The sequence below is a fragment of the Orbicella franksi genome, chromosome 1 (genome assembly GCF_964199315.1).
Source record: "Orbicella franksi chromosome 1, jaOrbFran1.1, whole genome shotgun sequence".
NCBI classification, from domain to species: Eukaryota; Metazoa; Cnidaria; class Anthozoa; order Scleractinia; family Merulinidae; genus Orbicella; species Orbicella franksi.
In genome coordinates, this window is record NC_138145.1 from 23,779,081 (window position 1) to 23,805,722 (window position 26,642).

The following is a 26,642-nucleotide window of genomic DNA, read 5'->3' on the forward strand; positions in this document are numbered from 1 at the left end:
TAAAACTATAGGGAGCCACCTTAAGCAAACACTTCGTAGCCTAGACTCACCTTGTTCGCAGCAAGTCCCACCGAATCCTGCTCTACAGCTACATCCGCCACTGTGCGGCGTGCCACCGTTTCGACAATTATCTCTGTTACACGTTTGCGTTTCACGCAAGTTGTAAGGACAAGTGCCACCACAAGACGCGGCCTGTGCCTGTTGTCGCGTTCGTGTCTGTTCGCCGCTCGTACCACACTGATGTGAACAAGAACTCCAACTTGTCCAGCTTCCCACTTGACAGTTAACAGCGCTGCAAGGAGGTGGAGACCTCCGTCTTCGTCTTCTCCAGAAAATCGAATTTGTCGCAGCCATTAGAAGAAGGAAACAAATTGTTGACAAAGCCCTTTTCATCTTGCTTTTTTGGAATTCTTGTTTCTTTCAGATGTTTACGTTCTCCTCAACTTAACTTCCTTTTATGACTGAAGTCTTGTTAAAACACCGCCAAAAAAACCCTGTTCACTGGCTTAGCTATTCATACCAAACGCTCGGTTTATTTATATCAGGATTGTGGTATGTAAAGTGTAAAAAAAGGAAGCAAAATCAATGTAGTGATATTTTGCATTTCATCCCAGGAATTTATGAATGAACAGGGTTCAAGTGCTTTCGTAGCGCGGTGTAAGTTGATAGAACGCAAATTTCTTTATTATTTTTAGGGCCTGTTTACTTTCCTAGAAAGAAGCAACTGCCGTTTTGTTTATTTGAATTGTATGTAACGCTGAAACGGTCGTGAAAGAAAAAACAATTCAGAACCGTTCATTGCTTGTAGAGAAAATATCGGGTGAACCGGCACTAACAAAAAGTCTCTACACTTAACCAATCTAAATATTTAAATGGCTTTATATCTTCCGTGTGGCTTTGTTTCCTTTGTTCTATTGAGGCCAAAAATAACTTTATCGACGAATCTGTTTGAGCACATCGTCGAGTTCCTGCACATGGACGTCTAAGAACTGAAGTAACTATACTGGTAGACAATAAGCCCAACGCTGGAAAACGTACATCGTTGCATTCTATACCAATCAAGGCAAGTGCAACAATGACTCAACTTTGGACGATATTTTAAACGAATGCAAGAATCTTCATACTTGTGTACTCGACCGCCATAATGTGCAGCAAAAATTTCCTTGTTTGCATGCTTGTTCTACATGTAGCCAGTTTGCAAGGGAAAGTTGTCCAGGAGAAAGTACTGCAACTGATTCACTTGACAAAATGTATTTACGAATACGAAGTGACTGTGTACACAGCGAGAGGCGCTAAGTCTACTCTTAGCGACGGTTACCAAGTCCATGCTTTGGTAAGGTACAGTTCAGTTACTCTACGTACAAAAATAGCCAATGCAAGTTTTCTGTTTACTGACGATATCTCGCACGAGTCATGTTCCGGCGAGTTTCAAAAACCGTCGGATGAAAATCTGGAAGTGGTCCTGTTAAAAGAGTTTATACATACCAGCTAGTCTGGAAGCTTTCCTAGGGTGCATGAAGTTGTCACTTCTTATTTACAAAAATCGCTGTTTTTCATTTTCTTCGCTTTATTTTTGTGGTGATCAAAGCTATAGGATTGTTTCAGCCTCTAACACTTGTTCATAATCTGTATTTGTGATCAGAACGGACAACGAGCCAAGTTTGTTTAGTTTTTCAAATCTTGATTGCTCACTGTTCCACCATTTGGCCATTGTTTTTGGATGTAAGTTCGTTTGTGTGTATGCATCTGAGCTTAATAACATGACTACGCTTATTGTTATTGTTGCTATTTCATTCTGCCAGTGTGTAGAATTCGTTCGAGCTTAGCATTCTATATATAAATGTTATTTTGTAATGGAATTGTCGCCGTGCACATGCAGCCATTGCTTTGTTTTAAGCTTCAGTGCCAAGAAACTTCTTGGCTTCTCCAAAACATGGGTGGTTACTTTGTTCTTTCCTCTAGAAACGTTTTAAAACTTTTTGGGGTAACGCAGTTGCAAATGTACAGTAAAATAGAACATCCTTTTAATTTCTGCGATGATCATTCTTCACTCTCATCTACAACCGCAGTTCATATATGAATTATTTCATATAAACTTCACATCATTTCACTCCTCACGGGAAGATATGAACTCAATTAGTTGACCTCGCTCCCAATGTGTGGCTTCATAGCTCAGTTGGTAGAGCATCGCACCGGTAACGCGGAGGTCACGGGTTCGAATCCCGTTGAAGCCCTGATTTTTTCAGGCTTCTTCTTTCCAATTGCTTAAATTGGAAAATTAACTGCGATGATCATTCTTCACTCTCATCTACAACCGCAGTTCATATATGAATTATTTCATATAAACTTCACATTATGATCAAAATTGCTGAAAATTATCCTAGTGCGCTGGCTTTTATCAGCTTTCCCTGAGTTCTTTAATGACTCGATCGACTTAACAAAGCATACCTACAGTGAATTTACTAATACATTACCTAACAGCTACTTGAGAAAGTCATGGTCGTGTAGCTTGTTCGTGACAATCCTACCTCAAACGCGCAATATAGTGCCTCGGTGGTTCACCCCTTCACCTTTTTCCGTATAAATAGCTCAAACGCACAATATAGTGCCTCGGTGGTTCACCCCTACACCTTTTCTCGTATAAATAGCTCAAACGCGCAATATAGTGCCTCGGTGGTTCACCCCTACACCTTTTCTCGTATAAATAGCTCAAACGCGCAATATAGTGCCTCGGTGGTTCACCCCTACACCTTTTCTCGTATAAATAGCTCAAACGCGCAATATGGTGCCTCGGTGGTTCACCCCTACACCTTTTTCCGTATAAATTGAACCAATATATTTTTGCTTTTATTAGACATTAGAATGTTAAGCACTTCAATTACACTGTCTCTTACAACCGAAAATTGCATTGTTATTTGTGTTTGTTGTAGCAACAAGAAAGAATGTTATCGTGCTCTTGTACTGGATCGAATTGTTCGATTAACCTTTTCCTATATTTAAGAATTCAGAGAATTCACTGCTTACGTACTTGATAAAAAAGACTTTGTTAACCCAACATTCCTAGCCCCTGACGTATCATTTAATGCTAAAATTACTGAACATTGTTTTGGTTAGGTTCTAGTAAAACGTTGACAGAATTTGAGTTTTACATATGAGTAGAAATTGCTTTTGCTTTTTCTGTAAACATGTCTTGGTTGTGCTGGATTACGACGTACACTATAAAAAACATTTCTCGCATTCCTTAAAAAAAATAAAACATCGGGTATTTTTAAAGGGAGTCTTCAAGCAAACCTTGATTGACAGGCTGTAAGTTTTGCGTCTACCAAAAGAGATATGATTGTTGATGTACACGCAAACAGTTACTTTATGCCTTAATATTCTTCATCATGTGTGTTCAAAGATTACCTATTTCCCCAAGGCTCCTACAACCGTTAAATTTATTTTCGGTTTTCTTTGGTATACTTGTGTAGTTGTACTTCTGTTACATATTGTGCTTTCTGAATTGGCAGCTTTTAACTTCGACATTGCGTAAACATAAGTTTAATTTGTAATTTTCTGTACTTCGTACAGGGTAAGTTTAAAAATATTATTTTTGTTAATGTTCAATTAATACAAATAGGGCCACCGTAAGTGCGCATGCCACGTGCATTATTTAAATGCTCGGTCCTCAAAAGTGTATAATCATGATTAATTTCGGTGGTTGCCATTTTCTAGGCCAAGTCAGGCGAATAAATGAAAAAAATGTTTTCGCTTAAAACCTATTTTTTTTAAAGAATGATAGAAGATTTATGAAAAAAGTAAAGTAAATATGATGCTGTCCGTATCATTTGCATCCAGATCAATAGCGGTTTCATATATTATCACAGTTACTCAGAGTTCCTCGGATCAAAATGTCTCGGCAGCACTCAGCCGAAGCGCCCTGTCGTACGTCATAAGATGGTTTCTTCGTTGCTAAGCTCTCGTAAATCAAGGCGTACACGTTTGGTGCAGTTTCACATCATCATTTGCTGTTAGCAATTGAGTGTTTAGTTGACTGTTTGTATTTATAGTTAGAAAACATGGCTGAATCAATAACTTAACAGGAAGTGCATGACTATCCTAAGTACTTGAGGCTATTTTAGATCTCAGAGTTCATATAATGCATACAATGAAACCAAATGAGAATTTTTTTCCTTTCCCTTCAGTTTTTCATCTGTTTTTTTGTTAAGCTAAGTGAGACAAATTAATAATGTGTGTCTTAAGCCTCAGTACTATTAGAATGGAGCTATCACGCAAAGTGACAATGCTTTTCGAGTTGGCTGCTGTCTTTCGGCACATATAGGCAAAGAAGCTTTTACAATGCAGATTGTACAAGGACTGTTAATCCTCATTCATAATTTGTTTTGCCCTTTTCCCGAAGAAATTGTACTAGGCAAGTCCTGAGAATGGAGAACCAAGTTCTCCCAAATGTCAGTGCCTAATGGGTTGGTAATAGAAGAAACTCTTGTTTATTTCATTGTAATGGACTTGATAACAAATATTTTCCCCTCATTTTCTCTTGACATTTTAGCTAATAAAAGGAAATTTTCACACAGGTCGATGTCATTCCCTCACTACGTGACTACAATGGCAGTGATCATTCGCATCTTATCAAGCTGGACGTTCGGGAACCCCGCTTAAGGCGTGTGCGTTACGGGCGTGTCCTCACAAATCATCCTGTCAACGAAGAGTTTGAAGAGCAGCTGTCAAAGCCATTTTATTTTCAACAAGAAGAGCATGGTCCTGTCACTGAGGTTCTGTATCCAAAGGACACTGAGTCACCTGAAATTGCAGCTTTCAAAAAGGGTAAGATCGAATGAAACAAACTGAGATTAAGAAACCGCGCAATCAATGTCACGAGCTTTTGGAAAAGTCAATTTCTGCCTAATAGCAACACTGATCATTATATACTCGTCGGTTTAGCTCCATTCTTATTTCGTTGATTAGAGAGTTAAAAGAAGGGATCATCATAGATTTGTATCCTTGTCAAGAACAGTGTTGTTGTTGCGTTCATGGAATGATTGATCTCTAAAGGCTCGAGTTTTAACTTGATCACGAATGAATCACCGATATTTCAATAACCAGTTGTGTTGGATAATAAATAATTAACCCCCCTCCCCCTCCCCTTCCACCAGAATAAACAAAAACAAAGCAAACCACTGTCGTAAGGTTAATTTCCCATTTTCCTGTCTGGAGGGAAACCATCCTGGATGTAGCGAGTCACTGTACATCAACAGAGTGGAAAATAATTTCGGATTTTGCTATAACCTGTGTGTATTCAACAAATTCATTCTGCAACTAGTTGCACAGCTTCAGCTGTACTGATTGAGCTTCGTATAACATGTACAACAAGAAATTATGCTTCATTTGTTTATTGTATGGTGACAGGTATTGCAGGTGCATTTCAACTCAACCTAAAGGAGGCTCTTAGATCTGACATCTATGAAGTGCAGGAACACGATGATTCTGGTATCTTTCGAACCAAATATAACGTCCTCTCTGCCAATGTTACACACGCTCATCTTCATCGAACCTGGACAAACTTCGACTACCAACAATTTGCAGATGGTACTCCGACGAAAGGACAACACAAGATACAATCTCAGCACAGCGCTCACGTTCACGTGAAAGATGGAAGAATTCACCAAATTCACCGCACAAACGAGGCATTCTTCAGACCTGCGAATGGCCATCCGAGGGCGGACAATTTCGAAGGCTTTCAAGGTCAGGACCAAGACATAGAAATGTCAACCCGAGGGTACAGCAAGCTGACGTTAAGGTCTTGTTCAGAGCCTGAACATCGACGTTCCAAGCGTTCTGCAACTGAGGAAGAGCATCTGAAAATGGTACGTTCCCTTGCCAGCGATAATCTTCTATTTACAGACACCGAGAAGATAAACTGGTCAAAGATCGGGGGAGAGAAGAAGAAGATGAGACCTTTCTATGAAGTGCTGCGCTGCTTTACTGACAAGGACATGAAAGAGCGAGAAATTGGTGATTGTTCAAATGAGATGCATCGCATGGTTCGTGACGATCAAGGTACTTTTCAGATGGTTGCGAGATTGGTTCGGGATCGAAGTCACCAAAACCTCACATCATGGGCGGTATATGTAGCTGCACTTGCAGGACACGGAAAGTACGAAGCCCAAAATGCTTTGGCACAGGCAGTCCAAGCAGACTATCCGAGACCTCTTAGCAAGGAAGAATATGAGACTCTACTGGTAGGAACTTTCTATTTGCCAGAGGGTCCACTTCACGCGCGGCTTTTCGATGCCCTGTTACATTTGGTATCGCGAGAAGAGAAAGGAGATGAAGTGACCTCCACAGCAATGTTAGTCTTAGCTGGTCTCGTTGAAAGAGCAAAGCGAGCAGGCTATAATGAAACCTTGGGTGATAACATTGCAGAGATGATACACAACAGATACAGAAACAGATCAACTCTTTATCATCCTGATAGCGAAGAGTACGAAATGAACCTACGAGACCACATCTGGGCCTTTGGAAATCTCGGACATCATTCCGGACTTTCTGTTATCCTGGAACACATTGACCACGATAACTCTGGAATACGATCAGCGGTGATTTCGGCCATGCGCAAGCTTCCCCCAGAACACACAAATCAACACCTACTGCGTGCGCTATACACGGATGAACACTCCGAAGTAAAAGCTGCGGTTGTTAATGTCTTCGTTGAGCGTCACCAACATTTAAGCGATTCAGTGGTTCAAGGCCTGGAGCATGCGCTGTGGCACGCTTCGGAAAGCGAGACCTTAGATTCATCGATTATGGAACTTCTTGAAAACCATGGTAGCCATCCCAAAGCGGTCTACCTACGTAAGAGGCGAAGCGCAATTCATCGCCGTAAACGGGCTCTGTTTCCATTTCTTCGTCCAAGAGAGTTTTCCCTTGGCCCGTCCAAACGATGGGTGAAAACATATGGTGGCAAATGGCTGGGAGCAGAATCAGTGATTCAGTTTGTCAATCAAGTTAAGCTAAGAATTGGCATTTTTGGCGGAAACTTTGAGGTGAACCTGGACAATCATGCAAACATTCAAGCTTATATCCTCAAATTTGGTTTTGAAGTCGCCCGTGGTAAGGCTGCTTTCAAGGCCTCTGCCAGTTTTAAGAATGACTTCCCGAAGGACCTCATCCACGCCATTGCCGACGCCGGAGACGATTTACTGAAACAGTTCGACAGTATTACAAGTGTGATTGCGGAACAAATAAACAAATTTATCGAAAAATTAGCTGGATATCTGCCGTTGTACATTGACAAATTTGTAGACTTCGTTAATAAAGTTGTTCAGTTTGTGCAGAACCTCGTACAACCTTTACGACCAATTAACCTCATCAGTAAAGTCATCAAAATTGCCAGAGATGTCCTTGACCGCGTTAAGGATTGGAAGTGGCTCATAGACAAGATCAAGAAAATACAGCTGAGTCTTGGAAAGCTAACTGCTGTTGACGACATCTTTAGAAACGTCATTGCAGCTCTGGACAAAATCTTGAACATTGTTGGTGGCATAACCAAGTACCTACCCCACAATCTGCCGGGAAACTTCAGCATCAAGAAACTCCTGGATATTCTCCGCTCGGTCTCCGTGGATCTTCACCTGGACAAAATCAAAGACTACTTCAATTCTTTAGGCTTCTCTGTGCCTGGAGGTTTCCGTTTGCAGCTTCCATTCAAGTTCTCCATTCGATTCTCCTTTTCGCTGGAATCGTTTCAGCAAGTTGCCTTGAAGCTCCTGCGATTTGCCAACCGTTTCCTGGATATGTCTTCGTTGTTGGATTTTCTTGATGGAATGCGATTCCCAAAATTACAGCTGCCTGACATGAACCTGCGATTCCCACCTTTTCAAGGCAGTGGCTTTAACTTTGGCCTGCGTTTTGACTGGCGAGTCAGCTTAAAGTTCAAACTGAATCTAAAATCTCCAAGCTTTCAGAATTTCATCTCTATTTTTAGAAAACTCGGAGACTTTTTCGAACAGTTCAGACTCCCAGGTTTTGATCTCGAGAGGTTCTTCCAAGAAATATTGCCAGGCAAGAACTTTGACATAGAAGAGATGTTCCGTGGACTCCTGGGTGGGAATCAAAGCGCCAATTCTACAAATCCAGCAGACGTCCTGCAAGACTTTCTTGAAAATCTTATTAATAAGCTTGACCTAGAATTTAAAAATGTTTCCGCCATAAGTGACATAACAGATTTCTTTCAAGAATTTGGGCCGGCAATGGAACAGTTTGCGGAAAAGAGCGTAACGCGAATTTGCGGCGTTTACGAACTTGCGTTGAATTCCTCCCAGGAATTTAAAGATTTTGGAGAAAATGTCGAAAAAGAAGGAATCGAAGTACTCCAAGTCGTTGAGAATACAACCCAAAACGCACTTACCGAACTATTGAACTTTACAATCCTTGTAGACACTTTACTAGACGAAATTCAACACAACTTTACCACGGCAGCAAAAGGGTTTGTTTCAAACTCCCTACAAGAGCTTACTGGTAAACTAAAAGATATCCAGGATCTTGCAGATAACATCGTGGACTTTGCCAACGGGACAGCTTCGAAAGTTAATGGCGCATGCACCAAAGCTGCAAATTTCTCTGCGGATGTAATTGACAAAGTTCAAGTGAACGCACGTGAAGCACTTACTGAACTTGGGTCGTTCATCGGACCAGTAGCAGCAAAGATGAAAACGGTTGGAGCGGAATTGAAGTCTGCTGTTACCAAGGTCGAAACATGGTACGAAGAAAACCTAGCAGCTCGTGTGGGGAGGATATCTCGCGTTGCCCAAATCATATCAGATTTTCTTTCAATTCTTAATACGAAGAAAGGATTTCTGAAATCTGCCCGCGAAATTGCTTCCCGTATCAATGAAGTTCTCGCGCGACTACGAAATCTCCCCGAGTACGCAAACAAGGCGAGGAAAACGGCAGATGATGTTCTCAATTTTGCTGACAGAGCTCAGGACTACAAAAACGAGATTCAGAAGCTTGACATTAGAAAACAGTTCGGAATCGACTTTGACCAGCGCGTGAAAGATGTTTGCAATGAATTTAACACCATTGCCGCGGAGACGCTCAACAAGTTCGGGAGATTTGACATAGTGGAAGAAGTTGACACGTTTTTTAACAAAGAAGCGGACAAGCTTATCGGCAAAGCTGTATCAAAGTTTAGAAGAATTAAAGAACCTATATACGAAATACAGGAAGAACTGCGGGAGATAAAGTCCATGGTACGTGAAGTGATGGCAGTCTTGACAGATCTTAAACCTTTCACCAACAACTTCTCACCTATACTGGAGACTGCAGGAAAGTTGCCTGATTGCCAGGAGATCAAGAAAATATTCCTTGAAAGTGCAAAGCCATGCGTCCGGAAAGCACTGGTGGTTGGCCGATACGTTATTGATCAATACAAGGACTTCAAGAAAGAGATAAAGGTTCTTTATGGTATGGTACCAGAAACATGGAAGAACTTTAAGATACAGAAATGTGTCAAGGGCGGAACATGCATTTCCAAAGCGTTCATTGATCAAGCTAAAGCCATCAAAGACAAAGCAGATGTCCTCAAGGACAAATTCAAAGAAGCAAGTGGTTATACGGACATGCTTGAAACGTGCGGACAAGGGGTTGACAATATCACGGCTGTTGTTGACACTGTAAAGCTTCTTGTTGAACAGGTTCGAAACTTTTCTCTCCAAGACGATGTTCAAAGGGTGAAGGACGTTTTCCAAAAGATCACTGGCCGAAAACCAGAAGGCAGTGAGGGAGGTGGCGTTCAGAAACGGTCCATAAAAGACGTAAAAGAACGCATCGGTAGGATTGTTGATTACATCAAGAAGGCCAAAGACATGCAAGAGAAAATGCAGGATTTGCTGAAGAACACATTCAAAGTAATGCGAAATGTCTATGATGATGCAGTGTTAGAGCATGTTCAAGCTCTGAAGGATGTGCGCTCCAAGCTTAAACTATCATACGAACTATGGCAAAAGACAAAGAATATAAACCACGTCTTGCAGGCGTTAGACACCGTCACTCAAAGCGCTTCCAAATATGCTGATAGATTAAAAGGTGTGACGGATTCATTTTCGAACCCAATTGTCAACCTTTTGTCCGAGACTGGAGAGCTCAGTGACGTTGTGAAGCCCTATCTTGACAAGTATACTACCAAATTCACCGACACCATCGCAAAAGTCAACAACTTTTTGGACAAAGTCACCGACTTTCTTAACAAGCTTCAGCTGCGTCAGAGAGGTTTGGATGTTAGCGCTTACAAACCATGGCAGCAAATATCATACTGCTCCGAAGAAGTGTGTCTACGCTCCATTAGGCGATCATCGTCACCTTATCTCAAGACCATTTTCACGTGGAAGTTCCCGCATCTCGATGATCTCTCCTCCATGGACAAGAGTGGACGCTGGCTGACCCCTGGTCTTTTCGATGATTATAAAGTGGAAGGGATATCCTCATTTTCCAAAAGCGAAACCATCCTTGGTATGCATGGTGTGTCAAGTAACAAAGGGAAGGCCTCGCTGTTGGTAGTAACAAACTTTGGCAACGGTGTCAAGAAGATCATTCAACTTGGAAGTAAAGGAAGTCCTCTTGCAGTGCGAATAGGAGGTGTGGTGGTAGCTAGAGAGTACATCTGGATCAGCGACGGCTCCTCAAATAAGATCTACTCAGTCAAGAAATCTGGTGTGACTGGCTCCTTTTCGTCTCCAAAACCATCTTGGGTTGGAGTGTCCAAATCCGTTTCCGTCGAAGGAACTGCAACTTCCGTGTCGTATGATGAGCCAAGCAATGTCCTGTGGGTAACAGACGGAAAAGGTGGGAAGGCGTACGGTTATAAGCTGTCAGCCAATGGGGATTTAGCTTCTTCTGGCTTAGCGCCCGACAGAGTAATTCATATTGGAGCAAATGCGCAAGGCACCACCATAGTGAGACAGTTCAGTACCGAGTATGTTTGCATCTCCAAGTGTGCGATGATCTCAGGTTTTCAGTGTAAGCTTGAGTTTCATGACATTTCTGGTGGTGACCAAATCGGAGAAAACACACTGGCAAGAGTGGTTCGAACTCCCTCGGGTTTAGAATCAGTCACCAGAGTTGACAACGAAGTTATTGCGGTAGCGTTCTCAAGTGGCACCTATGCTGAAAAAGAAAACATAGAGCTTATGGGTGGTGACTTTGAAGACAGATATTTTTATCTTAGGCTGCCGATTCTTAAAATGACTTTCGGAATCCAAGAGAACTGCTTGTTTTTCTCCGTGATGAGGGATTACATTGTACGACCGCGAAGGCTGTTTCCATTTGGAGATATGATTTGTGGAACTACACGCAAGCGAAGCATTTCACAAGAACTGTTAGAATCTGACGTTTATTCGGAACAACTCGAGGAAGTCCACAAGAGAAATAAGCGAATTCGAAGACAGGCCACAGATCTGGGATCTTGTATGACGTTATTCCGAGGGAATGTACTCAGAGGTTACCAGAAATTTTTCCCTGAATATGAGCAAGTTATCATCGTGTTTGGTATACCAGTAAAGCTGTTTGCTGGGGCTGGTGGTTACTACAGTGTGGATTACCAAGGGCAAGTATGTATGCGTGATAAGACTTTCAAACTGGGTCTCATTCCCGGAGCGTGGGTCTCTGTGTACGCTGGTGCATCCTTATCACTCTGGATTGTGGAAGCGGGAATAACGATCGAGGCGAGACTTCTCGAGACCTATTTTGTACCAGAGCTACGAATCAAGATCAACAAGTGGCCTCTAAAGGCGTGCATCGAGCTCAAGTTGCGAATGACACCGCTCCACATTCGAGTTTGGCTTTGGTATCGATTCCGTCTTTGCATTCGGATCAAGTGTTGGTTGTTTGGCTGCAGTATAAGGATCAGATGGTGCTCAAAGAAGACACTTGCAGAGTGGTGGTGGTCAGCGAAAACGATCGACAGGACCCTCTTTAATAATTGCAAGCAAGATGTAGACAGAACTCCTCCCATTGCTGGATCGTGCACTGCAAGACAAGCCGCGGACAAGAAGTATTTTGTCCAATGGCATGGATTTCACGAAGACACCAAAATCAATAGTTACCACGTCAGCATAGGATCCCTACAAGGCTATGGCGATGATTACTCGGCATGGGTGGGGTCATCTTTAAGCCTAGTAATCACCGATCTTCCCATAATGCATGGCAGAGACGTTTATGTCAGCGTATTTGCCACAAATGACGGTGGACTTGACAGCCCTTTAGTAAACTGCCCGAAGTTTCAGGCGAGACGTCAGGGACCACAGATGCGCTTCGTCTACGATGGTGTTATGGAGGCACAAGACGCAGACTATCAGTCGGATACCCACGCTTTGGGTATGAATTTTGCTTTCAAGGGCGATGTCAAGGACATTGTGCACATAAAATGGGGCGTGTCCTCTAATACCAGCTGTACTTTTGACGAGGCAGAATCGGACATTGTTCCTTTGACCCCTCTCGGCGATTCCACCTCTATCCAGACCTCTGGCTTGGATTTACGTCACGGCCATAAATACTTCACTCGCCTATATGCGATGGATTCTTTTGGTTTGAAGGCTTTAATGTGTAGCGATGGTATCCTGATTGACACAACGCCACCCATTGCAGGGCATTTTCAAGACGGTGCGGGGGAAGGAGACGCAATGTACCTTCCATCGCTAAGGCGTGTACGTGGAAAGTTTGATCCTTTCACCGATCCCGAAAGCCCTATTATAAAGTATGAGTGGAAGATTCTGGGAAACAACTCCAATGAAGATGTAACACCGTTTGCAAATATCCCACTTACCCAACAGGCACCCCTTATGGTTGGCCTCTCTCTTGTAGCTGGTTCTCCTTACAGGCTTGTATTGCGTGGAACTAACGCTGCAGGGCTTCAAACAATTATCACAACAAATGGATTTATACCTGATAATACACCACCTCATTGTGAAGGCAAAGTTATTGACGTGACGGACGAAGTGGACTTGTATGACGTGGATTTTGTAAGAGAATTAAATAGTATTCAAGCAAAATGGAGATGTATAGACGAGGAAAGTAATATTCGTGTGCAACTTGTTGGAGTTGGAACTTATCCAGGTGGAGATGATGTTAAAGCTTTCGAAAATGTCGCCTTCGTTACACACACTGTTTCAGAGGATGGAGTGATGTTTGTCAGCTTCTCCGATATAAACATTCTGCCGAAGGTTAGATACCACGTGACTGTTAAGATCATAAACGGAGCTGGTCTGAAGAAAACTATTACTTCTGATGGTATTCTTATGGACATTACACCGCCAACGGTAGCTGCACAGTACATTAAGGACGGAGTAGGAGGTAAAGACACGAATTTCACTAAGGAAAGATTTACTTTTAGTACTCACTGGGAACAGGCGTTCGCTGATGCAGAAAGTGGCCTTGTGGAATACCGTGTTGCACTGGGTACCAAGCCTGGGCTCGGTGACATTCAGAACTTCAAGACAGTGGGAGTACAAACTAGTGTGACTATTGCGGGATTGTTTCTGAAAAGCGGCGAGCGTTACTTCGTGACAGTTGTTGGTTGTAACGGAGTTGGAATGTGTATTAATGGCAGTAGCAACGGTGCCATTGTAGACTTTGTACCTCCCCACACTGGGAAAGTTGTCACTGGATTAGCAGGTCCTCCGGTGTTGTATCAGTGGATAACAAAGTCGGTATGGGCGAGGTGGAATTGGTGTTTGGCTGATGAGAAGAGAGTCTCGGGACTGCTAAACAACAGCCAGTGTAGCAATGACAGCTTCTACGATGTCCACAGTGGAGTGGTTGGCTTTGGTATTTCGGTAGCGTCATTGGAAACTGATAACCTTCTGGCACCACCCAAGATGGCTGGACGAGTACGGTCTACAGGCCGCAACATTGACCTTGAAGATGGAGTGTACTCGGTGGTTATTGAAGCTAGAGATAGAGCAGGTGTTGCTGCTCGTGGATTGTCGAATACATTCATTGTTGACAGCAGTCCTCCTGAAATCACGTACGTTCAGCACGGGCATTTCGGCGAAACACTGCAGCATATAAACTCACCATTTGCAACGTTGAGATCATATTTTGAAGTCGAAGACGATCTATCTAAGGTTACAGCCTACAAAGTTGGTGTTGGAAGTTACACTGGTGCGGATGACGTCATGAAATTTCAGACTGTTTCATTAAGTTTACCTGTGTCGTCGCTGCGAGCAAACTGGACAGCGCCAAAATCATTATCACTGGAGAACAGCCGACGTTATTTCATCACCATATGGGCTGCCAACAATGCAGGGCTCTTTGCCATCAAATCATCTCCGCCTCTGCTTTCTGACTCTGAAGCTCCCAAAGACGGGATTGTTCTTGATGGATGGGGCTTAACAGATGCCCAGTATCAAAGTTATTCCACTCTCTATCGTGCGCATTGGTATGGCTTTACTGATTTCTCTGGAATAGAAACAGTATACCTTGGATTGTCAAGCAAGCCGCAGTCCACCGTCTGTGACGTCAAAAAGGAAGACATCGTTCCAGCCAACACAAACTATCATGTTTTATATGGGTTAAACTTGACATCTGGGCAGAAATATTACGCGTGTCTCAAACTGGTAGACAGAGCTGGAAATTCGGCATTCTTTCAATCTAATGGAGTGCTGGTTGATTCCAGCCCTCCACTGCCAGGTTCTGTGACGGATGGACGACCAGGAGAGGACCTCGACGTGCAGATCGAGAGCTCAATTCTTCGAGCTTCCTGGGTCAACTTTACAGAGCAAGAAACGAGAATAGTCTCTTATCAGTTGGCATTCGGAACATTCCCCGGCGGCCAAGATGCCCAGGAATTCACCGGGGTGGGACTCGTGAACGCGGCTGCGAGTTCAAAACTAAAAGTGTCGGAGTTGACAAGTGGCCAGCGTTATTACGCCTCAGTAATTGCCTACAATGTGCTCGGCATGCCCAGTGAAATGGTTTCTTCTAACGGTGTCTTGGTGGATTTCACTCCTCCAGTTTTTTCGAGGCCCACACGTGATGGCAATGATCCCAATCAAGACCTGAGCTACACAACCGCAGGCTCCTTGTCAGTGACCTGGATTTGCGAGGATCTAGAGACATCCCTAGCTACTGTCGAGGTTGCCTTCGGCCTGCAGCCAGGAGAAGCAGGCGCCATGAATTTCACGAAGGTATCGGTTAATCAAACTGCTTTGGCAGTTGTGCGCAATCTTCAGTTGGGATATCGCTATTTTGCGACAGTGCGATGTACAAACAAGGTTGGTCTGAAAGCTGTTTCTTTTTCAGACGGTGTTGTTTTCGACGACACACCGCCAAATTTAGTTTACCTGCGGGATGGGGACTATCAAAGCAGGATGAAAAACGTGACAATAAATTTCAAATTTGTCGACACAGAAAGTGGTGTGCAAGAATATAGAGTTCAAGTATGGAGAAAGCCTTCTTTAAGGTCTGCGATGGATGTTTACGGCTCCTTCAGTCTCAATGGCAGTGTTACCGTGGCAACATTAACAATAACAAGAGACCTTGAGAGCGGAAGAAGATATTATGTCAATGTGACAGCAGTGAACGGTGTTGGTTTGCAAACCACAGTACAATCAGATGGATTTGTGGTTGATAGCTCTCCTCCGATATGCTCTCAGCTCTGGGATGACAAAGCCGATCTTCAACACGACCTGCAGTACGCTCCAAGCTCAAGCAAACGTGTTATTTCCTGGGTGTGTTATGACAATGAATCTCCGATAGTTCTGTACCGTTTTTCGGTGAAAAATCTACTAACAAACGAGTACGTTATTCCTTTTTACGCACTAAAAACACTCGTAAACTCCTCAGGATCGGCGATAATCACGGGTGGAGGTAGGATTACTGTAAAATATGAAGAAGGCCAAAGTTACACTGTTGGAATTGAGGTTGTCAACTCCGTTGGCCTTAAAGCAGTAAATTGGACAAATGGTGTCATCATTGATAGCACCCCACCTGAGGCAACGAAAGTAAAGCTTACGTTTGACCCAAAGAATGATTCATTAAGGGCTGAGTGGACAGTAGCTGATCAACAGAGTGGAGTCAAATCTGTTGCGTGGGGTCTGGGAACTAATCCAGAGTATAATGACATTAAGAACTTCACCGACGTTTCACTAATCAAGACAAGTCTTGTTATCTCTGATGTTCCCTTGCAAGGCGGAAGAACCTACTTTTTGAGGCTCTTTGCTGTAAACAAGGCCGGCTTATCGAGCACTACATCTTCAAATGGCGTTGTTATCGACCGTACAGCGCCAAATTCTGGTATTGTAGCTGCCCACTATGTCTTCCCAAGGAACTACGATCGAAACAAGAATGAAGTACCAGGATCGTATTTCGTGGTGTCGTGGAGCGGATTTACAGATCCCGAAAGCGGTATTAGACAAATCAGTTGGGCTGTGGGTGCAAATCCTCTGGAACTTATACAAAATGGCGGCGATTTGTACACCGACGTAATCGCAGATGACTCTGTTGGCGGAGTCTTTATAGACAATCAAACTCTTGTCGGAAATAACACCTATTTTGTCTGCATACGTGCAACAAACGGCGCCGGGCTTCATAGAACCGATTGCTCTCCGGGAATGTTCGTAATACTGGGAAAGTTTTCTGCAGGTGTCGTAAGCGACGGTCCAATACCGTCGACAAACGACATTGATTTCCAACTTGACGACAAAGCAATTTGGGCTCACTGGAACGGATTCAAAGATCCAGTTTTTGGCATCAGGGGATATGATTGGTGTATCAGAGATCAGCCACCTAATTCTTCCGTGTCGGATGTGTGTAAGTGGCCATTCGTTGAAGTACACCATCTCAAAACGTCAGCGAACCGCTTTTACAATCTAACACTGGAACACGGCAAGAAATATTACGTCACCGTAAGAGCCGAAAATAACAGAGGTGAACATGTAAGCTCGTCTTCGGATGGTGTTGTTGTCGATCGAACTCCTCCAGTTGGAAAATCACTCCAAATCTCTCCTACAACTGGGAAGGGTACTTTGTACGTAACAACACCGTCTTCTCCTGTGGTCACGTGGTCAATGGACGATCCTGAAAGCGGTATGAGCCACTTCCTTATTGGTGTTGGTAGTTTTCCGTTCCAAGATGACCTGCTCGAGTTCCAACGCGTCGACAGCCTAAGTCGTTCTATAGACTTAGATCTGTTTAATTTCACGCTTTACGAAGGTCTGACATTTCATGTAACTGTTACTGGCGTTAACATGCTACGCCTGGAGACCACTTTGACGTCACAACAAGTAGTGGTGGACTGGACCCCGCCAGAGTCTGGCGACGTTGTAGATGGAAATGTTACCTCCCCGATAAGCCACGAATATGTGGATGTTGATTATCAGCGCGAGAAAGGTGTATTGTCTGCTCACTGGAGTGGATTCCAAGATGTGGAGAGCGACATTGTTGAATATCATTGGTGTATTGGAACAGCGCAGGGTATGTGATTGACTTTTTTTACATTATTTGATAGAAACGGTGATACAAAGGGCCTTGTGAAGCTTTATTGTTTGTTTCTTTGTTTAGTACTTTATTTGTTGTCGCTATTTTGTTGGAAAGAAAATGTTGATACTGAGGAATTGAATATTACCAATGAACGATATTCTTTGTTTTTTTGTCTTTTTGAAACGGCCAGTATCAAGTAACGTTTCCGAAATTGATTGAAGTGTTTACTTCTCTTTCTCTCTCTGACCACCAGTTTCCCTTGTTTGTGTAAACGTTACCTACACTTTATTTTAGGACTGGGGTCGTTTAACGTACGGGCAATTGTCTGAACCATAGAAGGCAACTACTCCAATGACATATACGAGCATCATTAACAATGCTTTTATTTATACTGAATTGCCATTTGAGTTATTGAGTTATACATTTAACTGTTGTTATGTTACAGGGGCTTGTGACGTGCAGAGTATGACAAATGCTGATGTTCAGACAAGTGTTCACCTTCAAATGCTCCTCCAGGAAGGTCAACGTTACTTCTTTACAGTTGAAGCTACCAATGGGGCTGGTTTAAAAGAAACCGCTTACTCCGATGGTGTAACAGTGGATGTCACTCCACCTCTTATTGGAGATGTTTCATATAATTTTCAGACCAAGGCGAGTTCAGCCCCGCAGCAGTCCTCTGGTAGTGGACGCAGAAGACGATCAGTATGGGACACACCAAGCGATGCGGATCAAACCGACGATTTCGGTGTTTCGTCTCTTCGAGTTCTCTCGTCCGTCCGAGGGTGCAATAACTCTGTTAATGCTTCGTGCGATGTAAAACAAAGCAGTGATCGCCTGTTAGTGTTTTCCTGGGAAGCACCTGCTGATGCCGAAAGTGGAATTACCTCCGTGGAGTGGTGCGCTGGTAGTAGTCCCCACTTGTGCGATATTATCTTGTGGACAGCTGTAGAGCCGAGCACGACTTCGTTTGAACACTCTCTATCCACACCTCTTTCATCTGGGACGGTAGTGTTTATAAAACTAAGGGTTAGAAATGGCGCTGGAATAGAATCCACGAGCATCTCCAAACCACTGCTTGTTGATAGTACCGCGCCAACAGACGGTGTCGTTATAGTGGGGAACACGCTAGAAACTAAGTACCTGAGGAAAGACGAGTCACTCATAGCGGACTGGAGTGGATTTGCCGATCACGAAAGTGGTTTGAGTCACTTCGAGTGGGCTGTATGCAAGGCTGGTTCCAGGGATGATTGCATTACACCGTTTGTTGATGTTGGACTTATGGCGACTATTGAGAACTCTGCTCTCGATATCAAACCTGGAATTTCCTATGTCCTCATTGTTCGGGCCCACAACAAGGTTGGATTGTTCAGAGAGACTGAGTCAAATCAGTTTATACTAGATGGCACACCACCAACTGCCGGAACTGTGTATGATGGCTCTAGCGATAGAAACGACCTTGAACTACAAAGCTCTACTAGTGAAATCTCGGCCAACTGGTCGCCATTTACAGACTCCAACGGACGAATTACCCTGTACGAAATGTGCGTAGGAACGGAACAAGAGAAATGTGATGTGAGTGACTTTGTTAGTCTAGGCATCGCTCTGAAGGGTTCCATCCACGGCTTGAGTTTGAATCACACCAGGAGATACTTTGTTACCGTGAGGGCAACAAATGAAGCTGGCTACAGCACCATGGCAACGTCAAATGGTGTTCTAGTGGACAGCACTCCTCCCGTAGGAGGCGAAGTAAGAGATGGCAGAACACTAGCGGACATCGATTTCCAAGCTGGCGACACGTACATATATGCCAACTGGGATGAGTTCCAGGATGTAGAGTCAGATGTCACAAGGTATATATGGTGTGCTGGGACAAGAAAGGGAACCTGCGACATCATCCCAGAAACCAATGTCGGCGACCGCACCAGCGTCGGCCGGCAGATTCGTCCACCATTGACTGCAGGAATGGCCGTATTTGTAACCGTTAGTGCTTACAATGGTGCAAGAGCGATTACTAGAGTGTCTTCCGACGGGTTTAAAGTGGACAGCACTCCTCCAGTCGTCTCCAAGGTAACTAATATTAGATTATCTCCCGCTTCCCAAAGATTGAAGTAAGGATAATCCTGGCAAGATTAGTAATGTGGATTTGTCCTTTAAACAGAAGGATAATGAATACTTCAGAAGTAAGCAGAGTGAAAACCTAGCAAAAATATTCATGAGTGAATTTACAGTGACACAGTTAATTTTTTGCTACATTTCTATGTGTTTTGCATATATAGATTTTTAGCATAATTGACTTCAAGGCCTGATTTCTAACTACTTTCACTACCACTACAGCAACTGTTCTGAGACAATTTAACGCCTAGCTGCTCAAAGTGGATCAGTAAGGCACGGCATTCGTGGAAATCAGCTTTTTATTTAACAATTTTATCATATAGGTATTAGGCATTAGGGATTACATATTAGGTATTTTTAGCTGACGAATTTCTACCTTGGTTAAATAAAGATTATCCATCGAAATAAAGATTATCTATCTTCTCGGACGCCACAAATGCTATAGAAACTAAATACGATTTACGAAAATGAGGAAATCTTTGCAATTTTGTACTGCCCGAACATGTTTTGATCACTACGCATTCTGCCTTTTAAAAGGATTTCAGGGTTGCCACGGTCAGTGAAAAGTCAGGGAAAAGTCGTGTGAGTGGCAAACCTAGATTGACGTTCACTGTTGTAGTTCAAACCACTAATTTTCTCGTGCTTAACGAGCCTAGCAGTATCGGCTCAGGAGGCTAACAGCTTTACACCCTTCTGTCGTCATCTCAACATTTTACTGAACTGACTTTGTTTATTCAAAAGGTCCTTGACTTGCAACTAGGATCACCACTTGTTGATAAAGACTTTCTCACCGCCAAGGACGCTTACTGTGTCAGCTGGGAAACACTGGACCCTGAAAGCGGTATATTAAAAAATGAAGTCTCCATTTGTTCGTCTGTCAACATCAACGACTGCTTGCTGCGTAACATGGATGTAGGGATCCGTACAACAATCTGTATTGCTAACCTGGAGTTCCAAGAGGGAGTGAAGTATGAAACAAGGATTCGATCTACGAACATCATCGGACTCGCTAGCGAGAAATCATCGGACGGCTTCGTGGTTGACTCGACTCCCCCGTTAATGGGTGAGGTCACCCATGTTGAGAATCCGCCTTTAGAGGAATCAACTCATTTTACGAGCTCAGAGATATCTGTGGAATGGAACGGATTCTTGGACAAGGAAAGTGGGGTTCGGACGTACCATCTTTGTATCGGCACGCAACCTGGCGTATGCAATGTCATGAACTTCACGGACGTAGGAAACTCTTCAAGTTACTCTTCCCAGGATCTGCAGCTTGTTCAGGGGGAGACGTATTTTGTTTCTATCAAAGCAGAGAACAGAGCCAGTCTTGTCAGTGATGTGAAGTCCTCTACCGGGGTTGCTGTTGACAAGACAGGTACCTTTGTGAATGATTTGTGAACTCTGACAGTCATAATCTCGAAATATAGATTCTTCTTACAGAGTGCCATACATTTTTTTTAATGTTGCTTGTTAGAATTTCAAGGTGCATCAAAAAAATATTCCTAAGTTAACTGATGACGTTATTTCCTTCACTGGTCTCTTCGCAAGTGACGTGGCATCATGAGGAAAAATTACAACTTCATTAAATATGGTTTCGAGCGAAAGTGTTCCTTTAAACAAACTTTAGTAACTCGCAATAGTTCTTTTATGGCTTTTGCTTCTTGAAATTTCATTCATGGACTAGTGTTGTAAATACGTCACCTATCCAAAAAATCATTTTGTTTCTATGTCTTTGTCTGTGGTTATAGTTGTTGTTGTTGTTGTTAAAGAGTTTGCCATTTGTTGCTTTGGTAGGACCAGTTAACGGAGGCCAAATCTTAGATGGTACTAAAGAAGGTGAAGACATTGATATTCAGCAGAGCAGAACCCACATAGCAGCTCACTGGAGTGCTTTTGAAGACCTTGAAAGTTACGTTATTGGTGTCACGTGGTGTGCTGGCTCGTCACCAGGCGTCTGCGATCTTGTTGAAGAAACACAGCTGACCTCGACAAGTACATCCGTCCGCAAGGTTCTCATTGAGCCGATAAAGAATGGCCAGCGGTATTACATCACGGTAAACGCTACAAACGGAGCAGGCGTGGTGACGTCACTTACATCAGATGGAGTAACAGTGGATGAAACACCGCCTACTTCCGGGCCAGTGATCGATGGGAGTGTCTCGGACATTGATTATCTGAACGGAGAACAAGACGTCAGTGCACGTTGGTTTAATTTTGATGACTTGGAGTCTGGTATCGAGTCTTACGAAGTTGCTTTGTGCGACGCCAGGAACTTGTCGTTCTGCCCGCAACCCCTCACGGGAGTGAGACAGGCTAGAAATGTTACTATGTCAGGTATGATACGATGAAATATCTTTCTCGGTGAAAATAATTAGTGTTTAAGTCATGATCAAATTGTACAGTCAATTTAACTGATAGATTCCAGGTTGCTGTGCGTTTGTTGAGTAATAGATCACAGATGACGTCAAAATTTGGTAAGAAAAAATAGTGGCACACAAGCTTTTAGGCGAGTGTGTCACTGAAAGTAGGTAAGATGGAAAAATGTTAAGAAGTAACAACTTAACATTGACAAGAACTGATTACCTGTAAGCGTTAAGAGGAAATTGAAATAGAGTCCACTTGTGTAAGAATATTGTTCTTATTACCGGGTAGCAGAAATGAGAGTAGTTATTATTCTTCTTTTATTTCTCTTACAGGATTGGACCTTGAGAGCGGTGTTCAGTACCTTGTCTTAACAGTGACAAGAACTGATTACCTGTAAACGTTAAGAGGAAATTGAAATAGATTCCACTTGTGTAAGAATATTGTTCTTATTACCGGGTAGCAGAAATGAAAGTTGTTATTATTTTTCTTTTATTTCTCTTACAGGATTGGACCTTGAGAGCGGTGTTCAGTACCTTGTCATTGTTAAAGCTATTAACTTTGCCGGTCTTCAGATCGAGGCTGCCTCTGATGGATTCACCGTCGATTTTACTCCCCCTGAGACAAGCGAAGCAATAATAGGGACTGGACCCGAACCTGCTGAATACCAGTCAGATATGACGAAAATGACCATCAGGTACTGAACAGTCTATCTGTAGTTAGAAATCGCTCCATTGTGTTTGTATTCTTCGCTTAAGAAATATAAGTGCACAATGGCCAGTTCTCTTTGTGAGACGCGCCTGCGGGGAATCACGGTAGTTTTAGTCAACAAAACAAATATTCAGTCCAAGAGGAGACTATCTCATGATATCGAACCTGGAGTTTCAGCTTAAAGAGTTAGCTGCCATTTGTTCCCTGCTTCTTACTGACAAATCTGGAGGTAGTGTGCCCCGCGAAATCCGTTTTCATTTTTCCCACTCAGACCACTGGCTGGTGTTATTGGTGGTACCAAGTTCACCGACTCGATCGCGCTTTAAAATATGACCAACTGCTCTGTTTCCTGCTACAGTTAACGTTATGGTCAGTTATAATATTTGTTATAGTGGTTGTTTACACTGGCCTTGCAAAACCTCCTTGGAGAGTGATCAACTGAGATTTTCATGTTTCATGTTTCAGAATCTTATAACAATGTCAGCTGACGGATAGTTAAGCAGTGTCCTCAAATAACATAATTTTGAATCTAATCACTGTCACAGTTTTAAAGCGTAGCTGAAGTATTAAACTTTTTTTTTCGCAGTTGGCCTCCTTTTATTGACCCTGAAAGTGGCATCTCGTCTTATCAAGTTTGTGTAACAGCTGTTCCTGGAAATTGTACAGTCACAAACTTCATTGATGTTGGGGTACTCACTAACGTCACAGTCTATGGTTTAAACCTCGTCCATGGTGAGTCATATTATGCTGTTGTCAAAGGAATAAACGGCATCGGGATGTCATCGGAAACGACAACGAGCCGAGTGTTGGTCGATTTAACTGCTCCTGCCTTGAAAGATGCTGAAACCCTGCCAATCAACACAACACGAGTACCTCCTATGTCACCTACCAGTGGAATAAGTTCAAACAACTCGGTTTCTGGTGGAATCGATCTGCCACCCGACAGCGTGATGCATGGTAGCGATCACATCCGGTTCAGATGCACCGAAGAACTTTTGTCTGCTAACTGGGATGAGTTCGAGGATCTAGAAAGTCAGCTAGAGGGGTATGATTGGTGCGTTGGAACATCCAAAGCCCAGTGTGATGTGTTGTCATTGAGATCGGTTGGAGTTAAACCAAAAGGCGCTGCCATAGTCAAGAGACTCTCATCAGGAACGCTGCTTTTCGCTTCAGTTTACGCTATCAATGGAGTCGGGCTCAAAACCCGTTTGGTATCTGAGCAATGCAAGGTCATCTCCATCGCACCAAAGCTTGTGGAAGTTATCGATATTCCTAATTTGAACGGAAGCAATCTCACGGATATCGACTGGAAAGCCATGGCACAAAGCTTGTCGCTTAGATGGGAAGTCATTGGAAGGTATATACACGATATTTCCCGCTTACGTGTTCAGGTGGCCATCACGAATCCTTCATCAAACTGGTCTCTTCCAGGACTTGATCCAGAGAAGTCGTGGAACAGCGAACCGCTAGTACACGATTTCATGGACGTGCTGTCATGGCAACGAAATGTGACGATCCGAAGCGTGGCGTTGGAACCATGGGAACGTTACCGAGGAGTCGTGAGAGTCTGGAACGAGGGAGGCATTTACACTGATGCTTCCAGCGATGGATTGAGAATCGAACCCGGTGCTCCTCCAAAGCGGGGATTGTCTATTCGCGATAAAGCCGCTGAGCAGGAGCCGTTACGCTGGTTGCCAAACTTGAGATTGCCTGCAGTGAATCTAAGTGCACTAGATGCTGATGTGAGGTACATATCGTCTCCTCGAGAATTGGATCTAATCATAAGAAGCGATTTAAATGACTCCAGCAACAGAACCGACTTCATCCTGAATCACAATCTTTTCAGTCCGATTAAGGAGTTCAAAATTATTGTCCAGCGAGTTACATCTGACGCGAATGAAACGAACACCACTGGGGATTCTAGCATAATGAAAGTAATTCCGGGATTTGCTAATCCCGAGGGACCGTGTTGCGCCAAGAACCCGGTTGATCCGCAGCCTGCCTTCAGCGAAAGTCATTTCAAAGCGACTCTGCCAACCCAACATTTCGGTGCCTCTATCGCCAGGCTACCAAATAACCATTTTGCTGTTGGTTCTGCGGAGAAAGCATTTGTCCTGCCTCTTCGAAATAGAGCTGCAAACCACATCACATTACCAGATGACATTAGTGGTTCTACAGGGAGACCAATACAAGTGGTGTCACACCAAAACAAAACAGCATTCCTAGTGAATGGTAAAGGGCATCTCTACGAAAGTGATTTGAATGACCTTGGCAACCTCGAGCTAATAAAAACCGCCGTACTTGGAAACTGTAAGACTATATCAAATTCCGTTTGCCCTACGAATAACTTGTGGGCGGACAGTGTTAATCAGGCCATTTCTATCAGCAAGAACATAATCGCATTGACTGGAACCAACTCAACTACAAACGCAAGTGTTGTGGCAATATTTCAGGAGCGTAGTGGGGCGTGGATGTTTGCAAACGTTTTGGGAGAAGAAAACAACGATCCTAACTTTGGACATTCAGTGTCTTTGAATGAGCGCATCTTAGCTGTGGCATATGGGGAAGGTAAGAATTCTTGTGTCTCTGTTTACTCAGTTCAGTCTTTCTACCTAGTTATGACTGTCTGCGCTTCCGAGTTCAAGAACATTACAGGTCCCCTCTCTGTTTGGCTCACGGAGACTGATGCCCTTGTTGTGGTATCGAAAAACTCGAGGTCGTCTAAAGTTCTTCAGTTGAATATCACATCAAAGTCCTACAACGAGGTGTGTCACTTTGACGTTCCGTCGGATGAGTACCTGAGTGGAAACCTTGATGTGAACGCCCGGGAAGGAGGGTTTATTATTGCGCTAGGCATGCAGACATTAGGGGCTCGTGACGGTGTGCAGCTGATTGGTTTTGACGGGATTTATTCAGAGAAGGAAGACGGAAATTGTGTTACCCTTGGGCGGGTAGTTTCACGAGAAAGTGGCTTGAGAATGGATGATGGTATTCCTCGTGCATCCGTGTCCTTCGCGGAAAATACAGTTTTGTTCGGGACCCCCGATGTCGTCACTTGGCCTGCACAAGGCGAAGATTTAGGTACAGGACGGGTCTATATGGCAACTTATTGCCCCACTGATCACGTGCGTGTGAGAGTATCTCAGATTAATGAGATAGGTTCTGTAAGTTGTGTACCGTGTGAGAGCGGGCGGAAGTCATTTGGTGGCTTTGTGGAAATGTGCACCGTGTGTGAAGGGTTGACGTGCTCACCACCTCAAAGCGACGATCCGTATAGTTTTACATCAAGTATCTGTGATTCTCTTACCTGTCCCTCAACATCGATGATTGATAACTCGACCAACGGGTTGAACATCTCCTTCATGAATGGATCGTTTCTTGTCCCTGGTCCTGAGAACCTCTACACTATTGAACTACTTGAAACAACGCGAGCTGATGTATCTACAAGCTCGCTGTCGGAATCGTTCGTCATAGACCCGACAGCTCCTGAGCCTGGAGTGGTTTACGATGGGCTTGGCAGCGATCCGAATACCAACTGTTCCGATAACTCAACATTCGGCGAAGACAGCCAGTGCTCTACCCGCAGTTTTGAAGAAACGGATGTGGACTTTACCAATAACACTCGTGAGATCCACGCAAGATGGATTGACTTCCTGGATAACGAAAGCGATATTGTCGAGTATTTCTGGTGTGTTGGTAGTCAGCCAATGAGAGACGACATACGGGAATGTGAAAGCACAGGAATGAGGCCGAACGGAAGTCACTTCGAGCTAAACTTGCAGCAAGGAGATACTTATTACGTCACAGTTGTCGCCTGCAATGGAGCTCGCAGATGCTCAGCGGCCTACAGTGACGGCGTAACCATAGATACTACACCTCCTGTAATGGAATACGTCAGAGATGGAATTATGGGACCTGATATGGACTTTCAGGTAACATTTACTATAAAAACAGTTACTTTGATTCGTAATAAGCATCTCATG

The 26,642-nt window shown here is 43.5% G+C and overlaps 1 protein-coding gene across 4 annotated transcripts in view; it reads left to right on the forward strand.

Moving 5' to 3' along the window:
• LOC145478252 (uncharacterized) overlaps positions 1-26,642 on the forward strand; it is a 50,985-nt gene that overhangs the window by 16,066 nt on the left and 8,277 nt on the right. For 3 of the 4 annotated variants that reach the window (XM_081456205.1, XM_081456230.1, XM_081456213.1), the window contains exons 2-8: positions 4,575-4,824; positions 5,407-17,469; positions 17,921-19,542; positions 20,329-20,962; positions 21,382-21,921; positions 22,456-22,645; positions 23,246-26,591. In XM_081456205.1, coding sequence (XP_081312331.1) covers positions 4,575-4,824; positions 5,407-17,469; positions 17,921-19,542; positions 20,329-20,962; positions 21,382-21,921; positions 22,456-22,645; positions 23,246-26,591 — 18,645 coding nt within the window. Of the gene's footprint in view, positions 1-257; positions 1,334-4,574; positions 4,825-5,406; positions 17,470-17,920; positions 19,543-20,328; positions 20,963-21,381; positions 21,922-22,455; positions 22,646-23,245; positions 26,592-26,642 lie in introns of those variants that run through there. The other variant, XM_081456222.1, reaches the window with a different exon arrangement.